Raw genomic sequence first — 20,147 nt, 5'->3', positions numbered from 1 at the left:
ATTACATCCAGCTGACTTGGGGACGTATTTATTAAAGGTTTATTTATTACTTAGTTAAGAGCTGCGAGGACAGAATATTTTAAAAGTATTTTATTAGGAGTCAACAGAGATCACTTGTTTGGCTTTTTTTTTTTTCCCTTTTCAAGTGATTCAAGTGCTTATGCAAGATGAGCCCTGTTGACTAAGTGGTTTTTAACGTGGCTGAGGATTTATTGTGTGTTCACACTACCTAAGGCATGCAGAGTCCCAGACCACCTCCAAATGTGGCCCGAGTTCAGATCGGTCAAACGTGTCCTCATTGTGTCCTGGACGTGTTCGAATGTCGTTTTAAAGAATCACAGAAAGATCCAGATTATGTTCCTGTAAATGTAACAAACTTCAGTCACTTCTAATGTATGTGACCATTTATGACTTAAGCTAACCGCTACATGCTAGTGTTGCTATATGAACCATATATATGTTGTTTTGTAGATTGTTGTGAGGTGTGCTTTGTGTAATTGCAGTGTGAAGATAACTGTGTTGGGTGTGGACTCCAGGAAGAACAGCGACGGCTTTAGCCAAAGCTAATGTAGATCCAAATAAACGATGGATAAACCTGCACTTAAAGCCGAACACGTCGATGGCTCATTGTTAATGCAACGTGCACGTGCAACTGTTGCTCTTAATCTGCTAAATGCACGACCAGATTTACACCTAAACCACTGTTTGTTCATTATAATTTAGCCTTTAGGCTCCAACTACTAAAGTCAGTGCTTCGTTGCACAGCACAGACACCAGTTAGTATCTGGTGAAGGATTTTTTTTCCCTTTTTTAATGTGTGGGTGTCGTTCCTGCGTTTGACCAGCGGGGGCGCCTGGAAGCCCGGACTCAGCTGGGTCGAGGTCTGAGTTGAAATGTCTTTGCAGTGAGGTCATATGCCATTTGAGGAGACTTCCTCATCTAGGTGTGGGTTGCTGTGTCGGAGAAGGAAAGACTTTCTGTTGTGTTTGTCTCGCTCTTCGCCGTCCCGTTTTATTTGCATGTTTGTGCTGGTGTTAAAAAGACATTGAGTTCATGGAGATAAAAGCTGTGCTGCCCCCCCACCTCACACCCCCCCTCCTCAATCACACACCATATAAAGGAATTTCAGATCATAAACGGGGTCAGTTGAACTCAATGCACACATGTGTCACACAGCATAAACAGGACAGTGATTGTTTTTAGCTGAAGGCTTGGGATCGTTCGGTTTGTCGGACGACAGTGGAAACAGTGTGTTACACAGCGATTAACAAGTACTGTGTGTGTACTTATACGCCACAGAAATGGGAATAAACTAATAGTTTTGCATTGGATATGGCTAAAATCTAATGTGTTTAAATGGTGAAGCTCTGTGCTTTGTAATATTAATTGTAGTATTAATTGAGAATGTGATGATGCTGTTAAAAATACATCGTCTTTGGGAATATTAGCTGAAACCCCCCTATTCCAAAAGTCCCACATGTGAGCTTTTAAAGAGCGAGTGCCTCGTAGATCACTACTACATCTGTGCCGTTTCACTGCGATGACCCGTTTCAGCTGTAAAATACCGATGGTGCCGATAAGACGCCGAATCCTTGACGTAAACAGTTAGATTTTCCGTTTTAAAACCGTGAATCAAAACCACAATTATGTCTTTTGTTTTTTCCCTGCAGCCTCAAAGCTTGTCAAGATGTCCTGGTCTGAGTCGATGACTCTCCTTTAACTTAGCGCTAGAACCCCTGAAGAATGATCGTCATTGTTTAATAAAAGGCTTGAGAGGAATTCTCTGCGTGTTTCCTCCTTCGCATTTTTTTTTTTTTTTCTGCTGCAGTGTCTCCATCATAAATTACACAGCTACTGATGAGGAGAAAATGCCAGAGTGGTTAACCGACATTTTTCACATAGGTGACCTACATACCGCCGGTTTTTATAGTGACCCACCTGTTGGAGCACAAGGCCCCGGTCTGGGATGAGCTCCATGTCGTCCACCTGTGGGTCCGATCCAGGACGGAGACGAGAGACGAGCCTCGTAAAACGTAACTTAACGTGAAGAGGACAGGGAAGGAAGTGAACTTGATGAATAGAGACGTTGTGAAAGCTGCTCGGGCCACGAAGTGAACCTGAATTCTTGTGGTGTTTTAATGTTTTTAGCATCGTATGGAAAGAAATTTAGAAAGACGATCATTTGAGTGGTACACAGTTGACTTGTATCCAAGATTTGAGTCGACTAAACGGAAATCTGCCCTCACATTCTTATGATTATAACAATTACTAAACATAAAGATGACAAAGATCATATTCAATTGACAGACAGATCATCTCATGTAAGAGTTAGGTCTCTGTTGCAACCACTGAGCGTTTATACCATGAACAAACCCATCGTGACGTCACCTGTTTGATTCTAAACCTCGAAGTGGGCGGAGCCTGTGGCCGCCATGTTGGATGAGCTTTACTCCGCCCACACACGGATATTCCAGATATGGACGTAGAGACCCGCCCACTCAACTCTCCGCTACCTGTTAGCTCAGGCTACCACCTGTCACTCAAAGCGGGAACGCCCTCAATTATGCAGAAACTTTAATAAAACATAAATGAATGAGTTAGAAAAGAACTTTTCCCCTGAACAGTTGTCATGAATAGTGAAATAAACTATTGAGACCAAAACTGTTTTTTGCACCAGGCTGTAAACATGTTTAATGGACTTTTTAACATGGGCATCTATGGGGATTTGCTCCCTTTTGGAGCCTCTAGTGGCCAAACAGTGAACTGCAGCTTTTTATACTTAAACATGGGCTTCAATGCTCAGACCTGCAGGTTGTCGCTTGAAGTCCGACTGTGGTGTTGCTTCATATTACTTGACTTGACTATAACCAGTTTATAAAGTGATAATATTTTGATAAAGTACACAACATTTACTGCACCATCTTTTTAAAAAAAAATCTTTTTGCGGTCTCGTAATAATCCAAATATGTGACAGAAACTGAAGCCAGGACAGAGAAGCACCTTGCAAAAGTAAAGACACATATGTAAGATGTGCCAGCTGAGGTATAATATTATGTACATACCACAAATCTCTGGAACCTTAAGTGAAACTGTTCCGAAAGTCAAATGTGTTAATAACAAAATGGGATCCTGTTAATTGGAACTGAACCGATTCAGGAAATCTATAGCGAGTAGGTTCTGCAGCTGCATGAGAAGCAGTGACTCCATAGCAGCAGCAGCAGCAGCAGCAGCAGCAGTCGTCTGCAGTTGTAATTCAAAAGGAGAATAAAAGTGGAGGGAGGAATAACTAGAGAAAGATACAAACTGTCGTACGGAGCTGGCTTCTCCTGAATCTGGCATCATCAGTGATCTCGCACTGACGCACTTCGCCGCCGACTCAACATAGTAATTTGGCCGAGTGGAAGCTGCCAAATTGCCAGTGGACGAGCGTCAATGGTTCACAGGAAGCGTTTAACCCCGACACCAAACAGAAGTGACCGAATACTTAAGGGAGGAAGAAAAATCAGCCTCCAAATTCAACCCGAAATGTAAAATAAACTCCATTAGAGAAATTGCTTACCGGTCATTTCCAGTAAAGTGTGTCAGCTAGTAAACACACACAGGACCACGCCCTGCTGCTCGGCTACAACAATGATTCATTCACATGAAATAATTGCAGAAGTACAGAAGACCGTTGCAGCCGTATGATGATTAACTCGCCTCAGGATATGCTTCATTCGTGCAATTTTTTGTTTTCCTGACTATAAACATGTCAGTAGCTTTTCCACTATCTGTGTTTTTTGTGTTTTTTTTTGTCTGGCACCAGAAGTCGCTGGTATGTGACCCCAAGCGGAGAGGATGCAGGTGGTCGGACACCTACTGGGCCAGTGTTTGTTTTAACGTGTTCATGTGTCTGTGTTTCTATGAATGATTGCCTCCACTGTTGTGGTCTTTAATTTTCACTCGATCAAACCGTGACTCAAAGCGCTTGTGCTTCACAGGAGATGGCGGTGAGGGCGCTGAAGCAGACGGGCAGCAGGAGCATCGAAGCCGCGTTGGAGTTCATCAGCAAGATGAGTTACCTTGACCCTCGCAATGAGCTCATTGTTCGTGTCATCAAACAGACTTCGCCAGGTACGAAAACAACCTTTGGATTTAGACGCTTTCAGCCACAGAAACAATGATTCAGTGGATTCACTGCTTGTTCTTTGCAGGAAAAGCTGGGATGCCAAATGCAATGGACCACCGGCCTCCGTTGCAGGGCTCGGGCGAAGCGGGTGCTATGCCTCCGTATCACCAGATGGGGGCGCCCATGTACGAGGGGGCGGGAGGATACGGCCCCGAGGGGGAGATGCCCAGAACCTACATGAGCCCCGTTATGAACTACATGATGACGCCATCCGGTGCAGCACAGGGCCCCGCGATGGGAAACCCGATGGGCCGACCCCCCAGCATGGGCTCCTATCCGCCGGTGATGGGCACCCAGAGCAACCCGGGCAACACCATGTACCCCCCCGGGGCTCAGCAGAAGGGCTACCCCGGCGGCATGGAGCAGCACGGGCCGATCATGAGCTACAACGTGCCCGGCCAACCTTTGCAGCTCCAGCCCCAGCCACCGGGGGGCCCCGTCCCAGGCCCGCACTACGACTACGGCCACGCCAGGCCTCACATGATGGAGCCGGCCGGCTACGGCGTCAAGAGGACCCCCTCCTTCCAGAACAAGATGGCGCCGCCCCCCATGGCTCCCCCAGACAACTACGTCAACATGCAGGGGAAAGGGGGCATCGGGCAGAACCCGGCGGGAGGAGGAGGCGGAGGGTATCCCGCCAACCTGTACCTCCCCCCTCACTCCCACCCCCGGCAGGCCAGCCCCACCTCCCACCAGGTCCACATGATGTCCCGGTCCCCCGGAGGGGTGGCAGGCATGGGCCCCGACTTCTCGGACCTGCCCCAGGGCCTGATGACGCCCTCCAGGGCGAGCCTCAACCTAGACCTGTATGAGCACCACTGGGCAGGGCCTCCAGGACCGGAGGGGGCCCCTACGGCGAGGCAGCCCCAGCCCCAGGGTCCATTCAGGGGGGAGGTGCGCGTCCCCAGCAGAACCAACTCCTTCAACAGTCGCTGCGCGGGTCCGAACGGCGCCCGTCCCGCGATGACCGCGCCCCCTACATCCGGGAAACAGGACCCCTCGTTGGGTCCCCCCAACACCATCACGGCCGTGACGTCGCCGCCCATCCAGTCGCCGGTCAAGAGCATCCGCGTGATGAGGCCCGAACCCAAGACGGCCGTGGGACCGTGTCACCCGGCCTGGATGACCGCTCAGGCCCAGGACGCGACAGAACCCCTGGCCTACATGCCGGAGGAGACGTACTCCCTGGAGCCGGCCCAGGAGCCCCGCTGCCCTCCGCCTCCTTACCCGATGAATCTGTCCGGGGCGGCCGGCAAGACGGGGGCCATGGAGGGACCCGGGGCCATGTGTGGAGGCCAGGACCTCGGCAACAACGCCTCCGCCAGAAACGCTCACGGCGGCAGCGGAGGCGGCGGGAAGGCCGAGGACCGGCAGCAGGTGAAAGAGAAGACGAAGGTGGGGAAGGGGGAGAAGACGGTGAAGGACAAGAAGCAGATCCAGACGTCCCCCGTTCCCGTGAGGAAGAACGGACGGGACGAGGAGAAGAGGGAGTCGCGCATCAAAACCTACTCGCCGTTCGCCTTCAAGTTCTACATGGAGCAGCACATAGAGAACGTGATGAAGACCTACCAGCAGAAACTCAACCGCAGACTCCAGCTGGAACAGGAGATGTCCAAGGTGAGACATCAGTTTACTACTCGAATAAAACACGGTCGTTTTTTTTCCTGACAAAATATCCTAAAAATAGCATCTGACATTTGCATGGGAATAAACACAGTCTGTCTTTTACTCAAATTTGAGATCTGTAGTTACGCCTCTGCTACTTTCTGCAGAATCATCAAACAACTGCCAAGCAACACGAAAATATGATGTCACAGAACGAACATCTTAAAAATACAAACGGCCAGAGAAACACATTCCATTGGCATCTCCTGGTGTCTTCTTTTTTCCATGAAACGAGTTTGAAAAGGGTTTTCGTCTTATATTCGGGTCAATACGGTTCTTTAGATTATGACCTGGGGGTTGTTGCAACTATCTTGCTTTCTACTAGGGCTGCACCGTTTCAAGCAAAATGATAATCACGATTATTAATCATGTTGGGGAAAACATCTGTATTTTTAGTAACAGTTTTATTACCAATTTATTATCAGTTTTCAGTGCAAAATTAAACTTTAAATAAGAAATACATGCTTAATAATATAAAAAATACGCAAGGATTGAAACTTTACCAGATTAAATCTGCTATTACAGATTTGCAACTCAATGGAAACAATTACAGCTCATACAGAAAAAGCAGTAATGTGGCAAAGTCGTGGTCAAAATCCGATTAATTGTGCAGCTCTACTTTCTACTGTGTTTTTATTAGTGACGTCATCAGAAACTCGGCGACTTAAACTTTCATAACAGTGGAAAAATCTGAACTCTTGCATATATATACTACAATAAGAGCGATTTAGTCACTGTGGATATTTCCCTCTCTGTGGAAAACTTTGACGATTCTCATTAACCTTTAAAAGTGGTGATGAGCAAGTAAGTGAAGAAATGAGATTTAATGAGATGAAACCTGCTGATCCAGTGGTGAAGCTCCAGACAGACGATGAGTCGGATAATTGTGCAGTGACATCAGGGCAGGTTCACACATGTTCTCCAGTCATGACTTTGGCCTCTTTTAAAATGCACTTTTGACCTTTTTAAAATGACTGAAAGGCTTTTTTAGATGAGAGGAAAAACAATGACACAGACAGTAGGTGGTTAAACAACAGAATAAGTCTTTCCACATCCCATCGGTTTTAATAATCATGGATTTAATCAGAGGCTGCTCTTTGATTATTCCACCTCACCACCTCTCTCTCTGTTTTTTTGCTCAGGCCGGCCTCTCGGAAGCGGAGCAGGAACAGATGAGGAAGATGCTGAACCAGAAGGAGTCCAACTACAACAGGCTACGCCGCGCCAAAATGGACAAGTCCATGTTCGTCAAGATCAAGACGCTGGGCATCGGTGCCTTCGGTGAAGTGTGTCTTACTCGTAAAGTGGACACCGGCGCACTTTACGCCATGAAAACACTGCGCAAGAAAGACGTACTCAACCGCAACCAGGTGATTTATTTAAAACCGTGCACAAAAAACATGTCCTGAGCCAAGTTATAGCAACATTTGCTAATTGCACAAGTAAGAACTGATGGAGAAATAATATTAAAATCATTGAAATAGGTTTTACCATTTTAAAAGTGGAGTTCGATCGATTCACCGTAAAGAGTTTGTTTTGCTGCAGGTGGCCCACGTGAAAGCTGAGCGCGACATCCTGGCCGAGGCCGACAACGAGTGGGTGGTGCGTCTCTACTACTCGTTCCAGGACCGCGACAGCCTCTACTTCGTGATGGACTACATCCCCGGAGGAGACATGATGAGCCTGCTCATCCGGATGGGCGTCTTCCCCGAGAACCTGGCGCGCTTCTACGTGGCCGAGCTGACGCTGGCCATCGAGAGCGTCCACAAGATGGGCTTCATCCACCGGGACATCAAGCCCGACAACATCCTCATCGACCTGGACGGACACATCAAGCTGACCGACTTCGGCCTCTGCACGGGCTTCCGCTGGACGCACAACTCCAAGTATTACCAGAAAGGTGAGGCTGCTGGAATAACTGTGGGACAAGTGTTACAAACAAACAATACACATCACAACCTTCTCAGGCATAAACATTATAATTATAGGTATTTAACTCATTGACCTTGTTGTGAGATTTATTATTTATTCATATGGTTCCCGTATCTTTTCCTCTCCAAAGTTATTTGTTTCTCCCACTTTGTGACACTTGGTCCAAAACGTTGCGACGGATCTTTTTGGAGACAAATATTATTATTATTAATATCCGTTCTCTTTTACTGTATTTGTGACCTTTTGGATAAAGTCCTAGAACAAAAAGTTCATGCATGTGAAGTTTAATCAGGTTTTATGAGGATTCAACTGTGACACAGACCGATCAGCCACAACATAAAAACCACTGACCACACAGGCTCCTCCCCTCAACCCTTAGACGATATTAGCCAATTAGGCCACGCCCCCCATTTGGGTGAAAACAATCCACAATCTTGTAGTCAAGTGTTTATTTTGTATTTGTCGGCTGGAAAGCGAGTGAAATGGCTGAAGTTACTTACACATAAATAACGTCGTTAAAAAAATATGGGCTTTATGTCCGTCTACCGACAGAGAAATGGGTGAACGACTCCACTCGGTGGCCGGAGGCTAAATGGGATATTTACTCTGTTACAAGATTCAAGATTCAAGATGACTTTATTGATCCCCACAGGGAAAATGTTTTGTCCATTGTCCCAAGATAAGAAAGAAAATATATGAACCAGACACAGACATAAGAATGAGAGTAAGAGGAGTAATAAGATAAAATCATCTTAAAATAGAATAGAATAAGAATGAGGTAGTAAGAAATACAGAAAATAATATAATATTATATAGACAGACAATTTAAAGTGTGCGGTTATACACCTCCTTGATTCTCCGGGTGATGTATGACAACTATCATCAATTTATAATAATTCATAATCACTCTATAATGTTAAATTAATTAATCATGAAAAATAAAATAATGGAGCAATGGATGAGTAACAATGTAACAATGTAATGAAGTTTCTTATGTGTAACACTGTTGAGATGTGTCTCCAAATAAAAAAGTAAATTAATTAATTAATCATGGCATAAATACAGCATGAAGCTTTTATTAAAGAAATGCTCTGATCTGATGTTTAATCTATCATTTCATTTCATTTCGGCATCAATATCACCACTTTGACCTTTAGCCAACGTTAGCATCATAATTTAAAATGATTAAGTGTTTTGCCGCACACGTATCGACCATCAGGTTCCTACAGATTTCCATCTTTGTTACTCGTTTTACAGCCTGAAGCCATAAATTTATTCGTTTTTTGTCCGTCTCTCTTGAGGGAGACGGTTTTATCAGTGACGTAGGGTCACTGTCCTCATTAGGACCCAAATCCTGCATGTGCTTTAGACTTGGCAGACACCGAACACGTACATCCTTCTTTAATCACCTCGTCTGCCTCCTGCTTCTCTCTGCAGGAAGTCACATCAGACAGGACAGCATGGAGCCCAGCGACCTCTGGGACGACGTGTCCAACTGTCGCTGTGGCGACCGGCTGATGACGCTGGAGCAACGCGCCAACCGGCAGCACCAGCGCTGCCTGGCCCACTCCCTGGTGGGAACGCCCAACTACATCGCACCTGAGGTTCTGCTGCGCAAAGGTGGGTGAGAAGCGAGAAGAGAAATGGACCAGAAGCTGAAGATTTTACATGTTATTCACATGTTGAACAGCGTTGTTTATGTCTTAATGCATGATCTTATGTACATGCTGCTCAGTATATCTGACTGGATTTCTTCTTCATGTAGGATTAAAATTCCCAGAGTCCTTGTGTCTGGGACTCTATATGAATATAGAACCAGGATTTATTTTGGTCTCCCAACACAAAACCAGAGCTACACTGTTGTGCACATACAGTAGAGTCTGTAATTAACTGTGTCGTTTAAGTGCTGACAACTCCCTCTGTGTCCCTGTCATTGTTCCACTATCAATCACTGTTTTGAGGCAGAAAGAATAAAGAGTGTGTGCACAGTGTGTGTAGTGTGAGAGCAGTGGGCGAATAACCTGATAACGTGTGTGTGTGTGTTTTAAATTGTGTGCAGGTTACACTCAGCTGTGCGACTGGTGGAGCGTCGGGGTGATTCTGTTTGAGATGCTGGTGGGACAACCACCGTTCCTGGCCTCAACCCCGACCGAGACTCAGATTAAGGTGAACGAAGGATTTAAAATGACCGATGAGTAATAAGATGGATAATAGATTGAATAAGTCAAACAAAAAAACAAATCAGAGTTTGCATTATTCACTTTAACTCTTTGGCTTCTGAGAGTCTTCATATAAATATCCCTGGTCATGATGTTGTTAAAGCCAGAGGAGGTCAAATACCTGATAATTATAGTAAAAATGTCTAATGATAAGTTACCTTTTATATAGAAATCATGTTTATTCTGATGCAATGACTCTACGATCGTTTATGCACAAATGTGATATTCGTTGCCTTCGCGTGTCTCCCCCTGCAGGTCATTAACTGGGAGAGCACCCTGCAGGTGCCCGCCCAGGTCAAACTGAGCCCCGAGGCCGTGGACATCATCGGCCGCCTCTGCTGCTCCGCCGAGGACCGTCTGGGCGCCAACGGGGCCGGCGAGATCAAGGCCCACCCCTTCTTCTCCCAGATGGACTTCTCCAGCAACCTGCGTCAGCAGCCGGCGCCCTACCGGCCCAAGATCGCCCACCCGATGGACACGTCCAACTTCGACCCCGTGGAGGAGGAGGGCGGCCCGGGGGCGTGGAGCGACAGCGAGGACAGCACCCGGGCGCTGGACATGCTGTGCTCCCCGCACGGGAAGCACCCGGAGCACGCCTTCTACGAGTTCACCTTCCGCCGCTTCTTCGACGACAACGGCTGCCCCTTCCGCTACCCGAAGCCGCTGGAGGCCAGCGAGGTGTCGTCGAGCACCTCCGGGGCCGCCAGCCTCTGCCCCGAGGAGGAGGAGGAGCAGGAGCAGGAGGAGGAGGAGGAGGAGGACGAAGAGGAGGAGGGAGAGCAGGGGGAGGGATGCGAGCCGGTGTACGTCTAGAGCCGACGAGCTCCTTTCCGAGCGGCTTGTGTCTTGTTTCTGTCGTTTAACCCTCAGCTCATGAACCTCCCAACCAACCCACCCACCACTGCTCTTCATATGTGTGCGTCTGTGTGCAGAGGTGTGCGTGCTGCTGCACAGGTGGGTCTGTGCGTGCGCATGCACATCCGTCACGTGTGACTGAAAAGCTGCAGGATGGAAGCAGGAACGGACGGACGGACGTCGCCACCTTGTGGAGCCTATAGCTCGTTCCACGTCGACTTAAAAAAAATCCCAAAACTCCCTCTGATCCGGGACCAAGAATCGACTCGGCCGCATCGAGAAGAAATGAAACGCGGGGTGGGCTCAGAGACGGTTTGCTCATATTTCTTGGGAACGTAAAGACGTCTGGGAATCGCAGACGAGGTTTCACATTCGAGGACCCGCTCCCCGGGGTTCGTCCGGCGGTTTTTTCTCGTCCCATTCCTTCCATTCTCGGTCTTACGGGGCGAGCGAAGCGCCGCCTCCTGCTCCACCCCGAGCTGCTTTAAAAAACTCTTCGAAAAACATTTGCAACGTGCCACAACTTCGAGGAGTGGAAACCAGTTTACCTGTCGATCGCGCCTCTTCCACCAAAGCTGCTGCAGAATAAGCTACGGAGACGCACACACTCATGCACACATTTATCTGCACCGGTCGTAAAAAAAGGACGTTAGGTTTCAGCGTCTGCGTCCACGTTTCAAGATGTCGGCTCGAAACTCGTCGGACAAAGAGATTCCTCTGGCCCGCGCTCAGAAACACTCGTCCATGTTGCGCGTCGGCTGTGGCAGATTTCAAGAATTAACCAAACTAGATATTTAAGGTGTCGACCTTTTATATCTGCACCTGCCTCATTTTTTTTTTTTTTGTGCCAACTTTACTTTGAGAGGTTTCGTCCTGAAGGTGGAGTCAGACCCTTTTCTTGTTCTGAGGTTACATGATGATTCTTGGTAAAAAAAAAAAAAAAAAAATGCTTCTGTAATATGATTTCAACAGCTCACGTCCAAATAATCCTCCATTCGTTCGTCAGGCTGAACCACTGTCGCGCTTTTTAATGAGTCCAAGTCTTATTAAAACCGTAAATGTCCCTGTAATCGTGACAGAGTCGGCTCGGATGACAAATACTCTTGCGTTTATAAATTCTTGTTTACTTTTTTTTGCTTCCTAGCACAACTCTTAACAAAGAAAAACAAAAAAACAAGAGAATCCAGAGCCAGAGGCCGAGTTTGGCGCCAAATCAAAGCTCTAACTCGCACACACATTCACCAAGATGCACAATTGTACAGCTTTTTATTTTGTTTTTCCTTCATTTTCGTTGCAAAGATCAGTCCCGCGGTTGCGTTGTAACTTAAACCCGCCTCCTCCTCCTTCTTCTTTCTCCCGGAAGCAGTCATGAACAAACACATGTCCTTACGTCAGCCAAACATGTGATAATATGACTATGTGCAATACAAAAAAAAAAATCAAACAAAAAATAAAAAAACACATTATATATAGTTTTGTAAACACTTCATAACCTTTTGAAAGTTTAGTTCTGAAATGTGCAAATATATTGGTTTATATATATTTTTTTTTTCCTCTTTTCAGTTAAAACATGCTGCTTATTATTGTGGTTAATATTATTTACTTTATTATTATTATTATTATAATTGTGTACCTGTTTTTTTTTTCTCTCGTCGTGGCTTAAAGAAGACGTGTGTTTGGGTTTCGAACGTGACGAGCTCCTGTGCCCTCCCACAGCTGAGTGTTTAAAGGAAAGAGCGGCGCTGATAAGTGTTTCTGGTGGTCGACTCTTCGCCTCCTGCCGACGGGCTGGACCCGAACGCGGGAGAAGGAGGCGAGTGCGAAGGTTTCAGGTTTTGTTTAAAAGGTTTTTAAAGTTCGGGGACGAAGGGGCGAGCGAGGCAGGTCGAAGGAAACGTGATCGGAAAAGCTCAATATTACAAAAAAAACTTCAACAAAGAGTTGGTACATTTTCTTTTATTTATCCAAAATGACCACACGTTTAAAGTGTTGTTTAATTATTATTATATATATTTTTTTTTTTTTTGCTCTGTGTTGGAGCTTCCATCCCTTCTGCTTCGTGACAATCAGACTGAGAGTCTCTCGGTTGCAGCAGTTTTCTCAGCATCAGTATGTGATGTGGAGTCATGTGATTCTCTGAACCGATGAATGCACACTGATGGAAAAACTAAACAAAAAAAAAAATGTGTGGATAAATTTTTAAATTTTTTTTCTTTTGCTTGACAATGTTTGATTTGTTTGTTTTGATCTGTACATGTGCCTTTTTTTTTTTACTAACGCGAGCAGCACAATCTAAACACACTGCCTTTTTTCACAAACCTCTCGTTTCCCGTTTGATCTGGGGGCAGCTGATGGAGCGCGCCGATCAGCCACAACATTAAAACCGCTGAGAGGGAGACGACATTTAAAGCGTCTGCTGGGAAACTTTTGGACCTGGTGTTAATTTGTGTGGATGTTACTTAGACATGTAGCCCCCACCTAGACCAGACCAGACCAGACCCCCCCACCCCATAGCAATGACATTAATGACACAGACACAAAAAAGCTTTAGGTTTTCAACGTTTTTCAGGCCAAGGATCCACAAACTGATGGAGAGATTAAATAGAGACCCCTTTACCTCCTATATGTGCTCTATATTAAACTAGTGCTATTTATATACAGTATATGAGAGGGTAGTCATGTGACTGGCTCAGCAGCAAAAGGGGCGGGGCCTGCTGTGTACAGGAGGCTTTGATTGACAGGTCTCACTAAATGAGTGAAGTGTCGACTGAAAGACAACGTCTTCTACCTCCTTTTATCCCTTTACTAAAAATATGTGGAATAAAAGTTAATTTATGGGGGAAAATTTTTAAAAAAATATATAGAAAATGTCTAATCAACCAAAGATTTTGTGACCCCCCCCCTGCAGTAACTACCCCAAGATCTATGACTTATCTATTAAAATATGTTGGATTCATGTTAATGTGTATTTAAAGACATTTATATTTGTGGGGGAAACTAAAAAAATACATGAAAAATGACTAATCAACCAAAGATTTTGCGACCCTCCCTCCCCCCTGCAGTAACTCTGCAGACCCTGTTGAAGACCTATCAGAACGTGCATTGACATCGACAAACCACCTTTTGATCTCCAGGTGCAATCGAGCGTTACTCAGTCAGTAGTCATAATGTTATGGCTGATTGGCGTATTTCTGTATTTCTAGTTGCGACATGTTCCATGGAAAAGGAAGCAGGTTTTTTTTGTTTGTTTGTTTGTTTTGTTTTATTTTTTCTCCACCACCACTGTTCAGGTGTTGTGTCTCAGGTCCCGTTTAAATCTGCGACGCTGCTCGTTTTTTATTCGACTGGAGTGGATCGATCAAATTTCAGGTTTCGTCTCACGGACGGACAGATTTGTTTCACACCAAAATAAGAAAAAAAATGTGCTTTATTTCTGTTTGTTCTGAGCGTGTGAATGAGGTGGTTTTTAAACTGGACTGAAGCCAGTATCCTGCATGTCGACGCGCCCGGTGGTTTCGTTCCTGTGAGCTGCTTCACGACCATTTATCTGTGTTTGTGAAGCACATGACTATTTAAGAACAGGCTGCTCTGAAACTTCTCCCCCAATCAGTTCTTCTTCCAGCCGGTCTCAAGACAAAAAAATCCTCTAAAAACCTCAACTGCAATCGCCCGCAATCCACATCTTCACCATCATCAGCAGCACAAACATAGCTTTACAGCGAGGAGAGACACACGAGTGTGTTTCCTGAAAGTTTTGAGAGTGATGACTGACAATCTTCTTCGACTGACTTAATGTCCTCTGATCTGATCTGATCTTCTTCTTCTCACTTGTCGTGTATCCTTTTGATTTTGTATTTTTACTCTTAAGGAGCCTCTGCCTGCCTCCTTAATGTATGATACAATTGTGTTACTCTTGAATTTATATTTATACAGATATACATATTTTTTGTATCCTTTTTTTTCCCCTTTTTTTTCCAGTCTCTTTTTGTGCTAAATGTTAAAATCCATTTCTACGCAGTATTATAGATGTAATTTGGACAGCTATCTCTCTGTTTGATGTATGTGTGTGTAAATGTATGTATAAATTAAATGAACCAATTTGGACTGTGTTGCATTCATGTGTGAAAGGAACATAATCTACAACTGTTCTTATTAACATGTTTTTAACGTGTTGAATTAGATCAAAAATTGGTCATATCATGTAATTTAAGTATAGAACACATTCGGATTTAACATGATATGTCTTTGCATGTCATTTTATTTTGAAAAACCCAACAATTAGAATAAATTAACAGTCGAGGTCGGGGACTGAAAAGTATTTACAAATTAAATACTGAGTTTATTTTTTATTTAGATGTCATTGGACAGAGAAGTCTTTAAACTCCTGCAATATTTTATTATTCTTTTATATGATTATATCTTTATATCATGAGAAATTTGAATCCACAAAGTCCCACCGATCCATCAAATAAATTTAAAAGCAAATGTAGAATTATAGTTATTTATCATTTTACATCTAAATGTATATTATATATATATATATGTGTGTGTGTTATATATATTGTATCTGTATAACAGTATATAGATACTTTAAGTCACATTTTTAAACATGTAAACAAAAACTCATTGAGTAAAAACATGAGACAAATATTAATTTATTTTAGTTTATTATTATATAATTATATCACTTATGATATATGTTGTTAGCCTAATAGCATATTTGCCTAAGTCATACTTGAACGTTTTCAGAAGACAAGAAAAAACAAATTTTATAGCAAGAACATTAATATTTTTTTTTTTATATCATTACAGAGAGTCAAAAAAATTATATTTTTATTCATTTCAATGAGACATAGACTTTAATGATCCTCGAGGGAAATAACTTGGCCGCATGAAAGTAACACTGGCAATAAATAATTTAAATAATTTTAAATAAAAATAGTTAGATCATTTTTCACTTATAAATATATAGATTTATAATTTAATTTAACTAATTAGACATTTAAATATTTTTTTTAAAAAAGTCTAACTAGAGTTATTTTTTCCTAATATTTATTATTATTTTATTTTAATAAAATTGTAATATATATAATAAAATATATTTTATATAAAATAATTATTATTTAGTAAAATAAAATATTATGAGTGTACATCTTGGTGAACGTATGTGTGAGTTATGTGGAAATATTCTACAAAACCTGTAAAAAAAATAATACTAGCAATAGAATTTAAATAATTTTAAATAAAATTATTGTTTCACTTATAAATATATAAAAAATTAATTATTAAAATAATAATAATAAAAAATAAAAAATAAAAACTATTATCTAGTAAAATAAAATATTATGACTGTGCATCTTGGTGAATGTATGTGTGGAAATAGTCTACAAAACCTGGGAAAAAAATAATAATAATAGCAATAAAATTTAAATAATTTTAAATAAAGAAATAGTCACATATTTATTTCACTTATAAATATATAGATTTACAATTTAATTTAACTAAGCGGACGTTTAAATATTTTTTAAAAATAAGTCTAACTGGAGTTACATTTTTTGCCTTATGTTTTTATTATTATTATCTAATATTTTTCCGCCAAGTCTTCCGCTGTTGCTGCGGTGACTGAAATAATATTAGATTAAAATAATAATAATAAAAAAATAAAATAAAAACTATTATCTAGCAAAATAAAATATTATGACTGTGCATCTTGGTGAATGTATGTGTGGAAATATTCTACAAAACCTGGGAAAAAAATAAAAAATAATAGCAATAAAATTCAAATAATTTTAAATAAAGAAATAGTCACATATTTTTTCACTTATAAATATACAGATTTATAATTTAATTTAAGTAAGTGGACGTTTAAATATTTTTTAAAAATAAGTCTAACTGGAGTTAAATTTTTTCCCCTGATGTTTTTATTTTATTATTATTATTATTGAATATTTTTCCGCCCAGTCTTGCGCCGCTGCCGTGGTGGCTGTAATCCCAGAATGCAGAGCGCATGGCGCGTCATTGGAGAGGGACGATGATGGCGGCGCTCGGTGCACCAGAAGTCATCACACAGCTGGAAAGCGCTGCCAAAGTTTTAATGGTGAGAAACTCGTCCTTATTCTGTAGCCACGAGTGTCTTAACTTAACTTAGTCTCGGGTGGAGTTCGCCGCTTATTCGCCGCTCGGTTTGTTTCGGTTTTTGTTGCTAAATGTGTTCAGGTTTTTTTTTTTTTTTTTTTTTTTTTTTTTTGGGTAACGTGAACGATGCGTGGCGCAGCGCCTTCCCTGTCTCCATCCCGCAAAAAATAAAAATAAAAATAAAAAAATATAAACCACATTTCTCATGTAATTCCCTATTCTTTGTAAATATAAACCACACGCGCCGGAAAAATTAAATATGAGTCGCCTTTTTTTCCTTGTGGGGAAAGTTGTGCTCGCGTCGCTGCCTCTCTCACTCGTTACCTCCAAGTTTTTACCCATTGGAGCATCTCGCCGCTGTCTCCTTTCCTCTATATCTTCACTCCACCATGCACCCTTCCTAAAATCACCCATTTACCCCAAATGTTTTCCTGTGAACAGCCTCCAACACCTCCAGCTATAGGAGCAAGTAGTGTCTCAGCGTGTGCACGCTGGGATCATCTCGCTAGCTTTCTGCCATCTTGTTCACTCTTTAAAACTGAGACAATATAAAACTAAGCAACGCTACAACCTCACAACCCGACACTTTGGTGTCAGCAGCAGCAGGTGTCCTTAGTAAATGGGCCCATGTGTTTCTGTCTCCCGTGGGGTTTTTTTTATTTTTTATTTTTTGGATGTCGTGATTCACCGTGGATGCCCTGAAATGAATCCGGGGTTGTAACAGTGATGGTGTGTGTGTTAAGTCATTGTAGAACTGGAGCTGAAGCGTTTAATCAAAGGAAAATTATATTTGTTGCATAACTCAGAATCAGATTAATCTCTAACTCGGAGATTTTAGCTTCTTGCTCCCACCACAATTCACTCCCAGTCGTTTAATTAGGACGTAATTAAACAAGATTTCCTCCTTTGGAGATTCATTAAGACGTTTCTGATCTTATTTGTATTCTCCTAGATCAACATGTGCGACTGTATTAAGTCCAATAAATAAGGCTGTCAGAGTTGTGTGGAGAGGGAAGCTCGTACTTTGGCTCCAGAAACATAAACTCCTTAACTTCCTCTGGGATATTTTATCTCCTTGAAGCTGGGTATCGACTGAAAAGGTTGGGCTCAAACGATTACTACTCAGATCTAGAAAACAAACAAACAAACAAAAAAGAGACTGTTTCTATGGTTTTGCTTGCAGCCAATCACTGCGATCGTTCTAAGATTCATCGCGGCCTGTGATTGGTCGCCCACCTCAACAATAGTAGTTTGTACGGCGGTAAAAGCGGCTTTTTGTTTGTGGCGGATTTGGCTGTTCAGTGTGTGAGTGAGATGCCACCAAAACTCTCAATAGTGCGGCTGTGCTACTGGTACTAGCATAAAAATCCTGTGTCAGGATTATTTTAGGGAAGAATACGAGCAACCTGATAAAACACCTCATCAAACACGGAGTAAACGTGGAGGGTGGAGGCTCTACTCTTAAATAAATCGTTTCCGTCTCGTTGTAGTAGGCGTTAGAGACGAGTTGTTTATCATGTGACGTATAGACGGTTTGTAAACAGTGTTGACGTATTTTGAGGGGCGGGGCTTAGGTGGAGGCAAAACATCTCAAACACGCTACCTTGTAAACGCCGGTTAGCATATTTCAACGGGCTGTTTTGGCAAGAATGTACGAAGAAGAATGGATATTTTAGAGAATATACTAATACACTCCGTCCCCGAGACTTGAAGGTGGAGGGACAACTTCATATAATATATAAATGTTTACTAGGAGTTTGTGTGTTGAACCATTTATTATTAACTAAGTGGTTTTCGGAGTGTTTGTGTGCTCACGCTGTTTTGCTCAGTAGAAGTACTCGGTTGTTATCGCTAAGGGAACTTGTTTTCCTGAGTGTACTTCATGTTTTCCGTTCTTTTTTTTATCTCTGTTTTTGTAGGTTGTGAATCAGGTTTATAGTATTGCATTGCCAAACATCCATATTTTACAACTTACAAATTGCTGTCTGGCTTCTTTTTACCAGAGTAGACGTTGTTTATTGGATGGATTCCCATCATCTGCCGCCTCGGGGGCCACTAATCTTCCTGAGGTCCATATGTCTAGTCATTGTTTTTTAAATTTTGGCAGCTTTCACACCAACCAACCATCATTAAATTCTTCTACTTTGATCATCTTCTACTTCAGCCTGAATCAACTCCCCCCCACACACACCACATCTCCTGATACCTACTGGGACGTACATAGATAAAGGGAGATGCATTGTGATAAATCTGATTCTACCTGGAGGTGAAACTTATTTTGAAACTAGGACACTCAGTACATTTACATGCACGTGGAAAAAAAAACTAATTATTGCCTTAATCCGACTTTAACTGGACAACATTAGCGCATGTGAACACGTTACTAATATCAGAGTTCTTATCTGACTAAGACGCACAGATAATGTGTTTTGGAATCAGTTTTCCCGCCATGTATCCGCCTTAATTAGAGTTTAACTAGACAATGTGTGTGCACATGCTTCACAACTTTACTTTTATTATGGGGACACCCGTCCAATAAAAATCTGTGTTTATTCATTACCAATTTGAAGCTTCAATGTATTTATTTTTTGCGTGAATCGAAGAACGAACTAAATTGTTGCAGAATTAGTTTGTTAGGCCAAGAAACAAAGCCTCAGGAAGCTGAGCAGAGTCCTGTCTTGTGCCAAAAATATGGATTTATTGATACATTGTTGCGATATTATGATGTTGCAACATAATAATAATTTATTGAACAAATTAAGTCAAAAAACAAAATGAATCCAAATGATCCATTTCCAATTTATTGGACTTGCTCAGAAAAAGTCGTGGGGGACGTGTGGAAGTCGAGACTTTTTGTTTTTCTTTTAAAATCACAATTAACACATTCGAAAATTGATATTGTTTGTCTGTTTTTAATCTGGGTTTCATTCTTTTGATGATTTTTGTCTTAACTTATTGAACGTACTTCTGTTTTAATTTTATTGTGCAACACTTTGTCTCATTACTATTTTTATTGTGAAACACTTTGTGGTTTTTACCTAAGAAACATGCTACATAAATAACAGTTTACTTACTTAATAAAAAAATATATCTTCTAGTTAAGGTGAGTAATATTTCTAAACACTCATATGTTCTTTATTTTATCAACATATAAAAGTTATATAAAGGAAGAA

General features: G+C 42.3%; 2 protein-coding genes across 2 annotated transcripts in view; both read left to right on the top strand.

The window, feature by feature from the left end:
• Positions 1–13,374, top strand: part of lats2 (large tumor suppressor kinase 2) — a 31,284-nt gene extending 17,910 nt beyond the window's left edge. Inside the window, exons 3-9 of the mRNA XM_047601438.1 lie at positions 3,981–4,113; positions 4,194–5,785; positions 6,976–7,203; positions 7,379–7,733; positions 9,203–9,385; positions 9,825–9,931; positions 10,240–13,374. Of these exons, the coding sequence (XP_047457394.1) occupies positions 3,981–4,113; positions 4,194–5,785; positions 6,976–7,203; positions 7,379–7,733; positions 9,203–9,385; positions 9,825–9,931; positions 10,240–10,797 (3,156 nt within the window). The 3' untranslated portion in view covers positions 10,798–13,374. The remainder of the gene's footprint in view (positions 1–3,980; positions 4,114–4,193; positions 5,786–6,975; positions 7,204–7,378; positions 7,734–9,202; positions 9,386–9,824; positions 9,932–10,239) is intronic.
• Positions 13,375–16,812: 3,438 nt separating this feature from the next.
• The window catches only part of xpo4 (exportin 4), a 63,731-nt gene continuing 60,396 nt past the window's right edge, over positions 16,813–20,147 (top strand). The window contains exon 1 of the mRNA XM_047601331.1: positions 16,813–16,936. Coding sequence (XP_047457287.1) covers positions 16,847–16,936 — 90 coding nt within the window. The 5' untranslated portion in view covers positions 16,813–16,846. The remainder of the gene's footprint in view (positions 16,937–20,147) is intronic.

Source organism: Mugil cephalus, chromosome 12 (genome assembly GCF_022458985.1).
Source record: "Mugil cephalus isolate CIBA_MC_2020 chromosome 12, CIBA_Mcephalus_1.1, whole genome shotgun sequence".
In the NCBI taxonomy this organism is placed as follows: Eukaryota; Metazoa; Chordata; class Actinopteri; order Mugiliformes; family Mugilidae; genus Mugil; species Mugil cephalus.
This window is presented reverse-complemented; position numbering and strand designations above follow the sequence as displayed.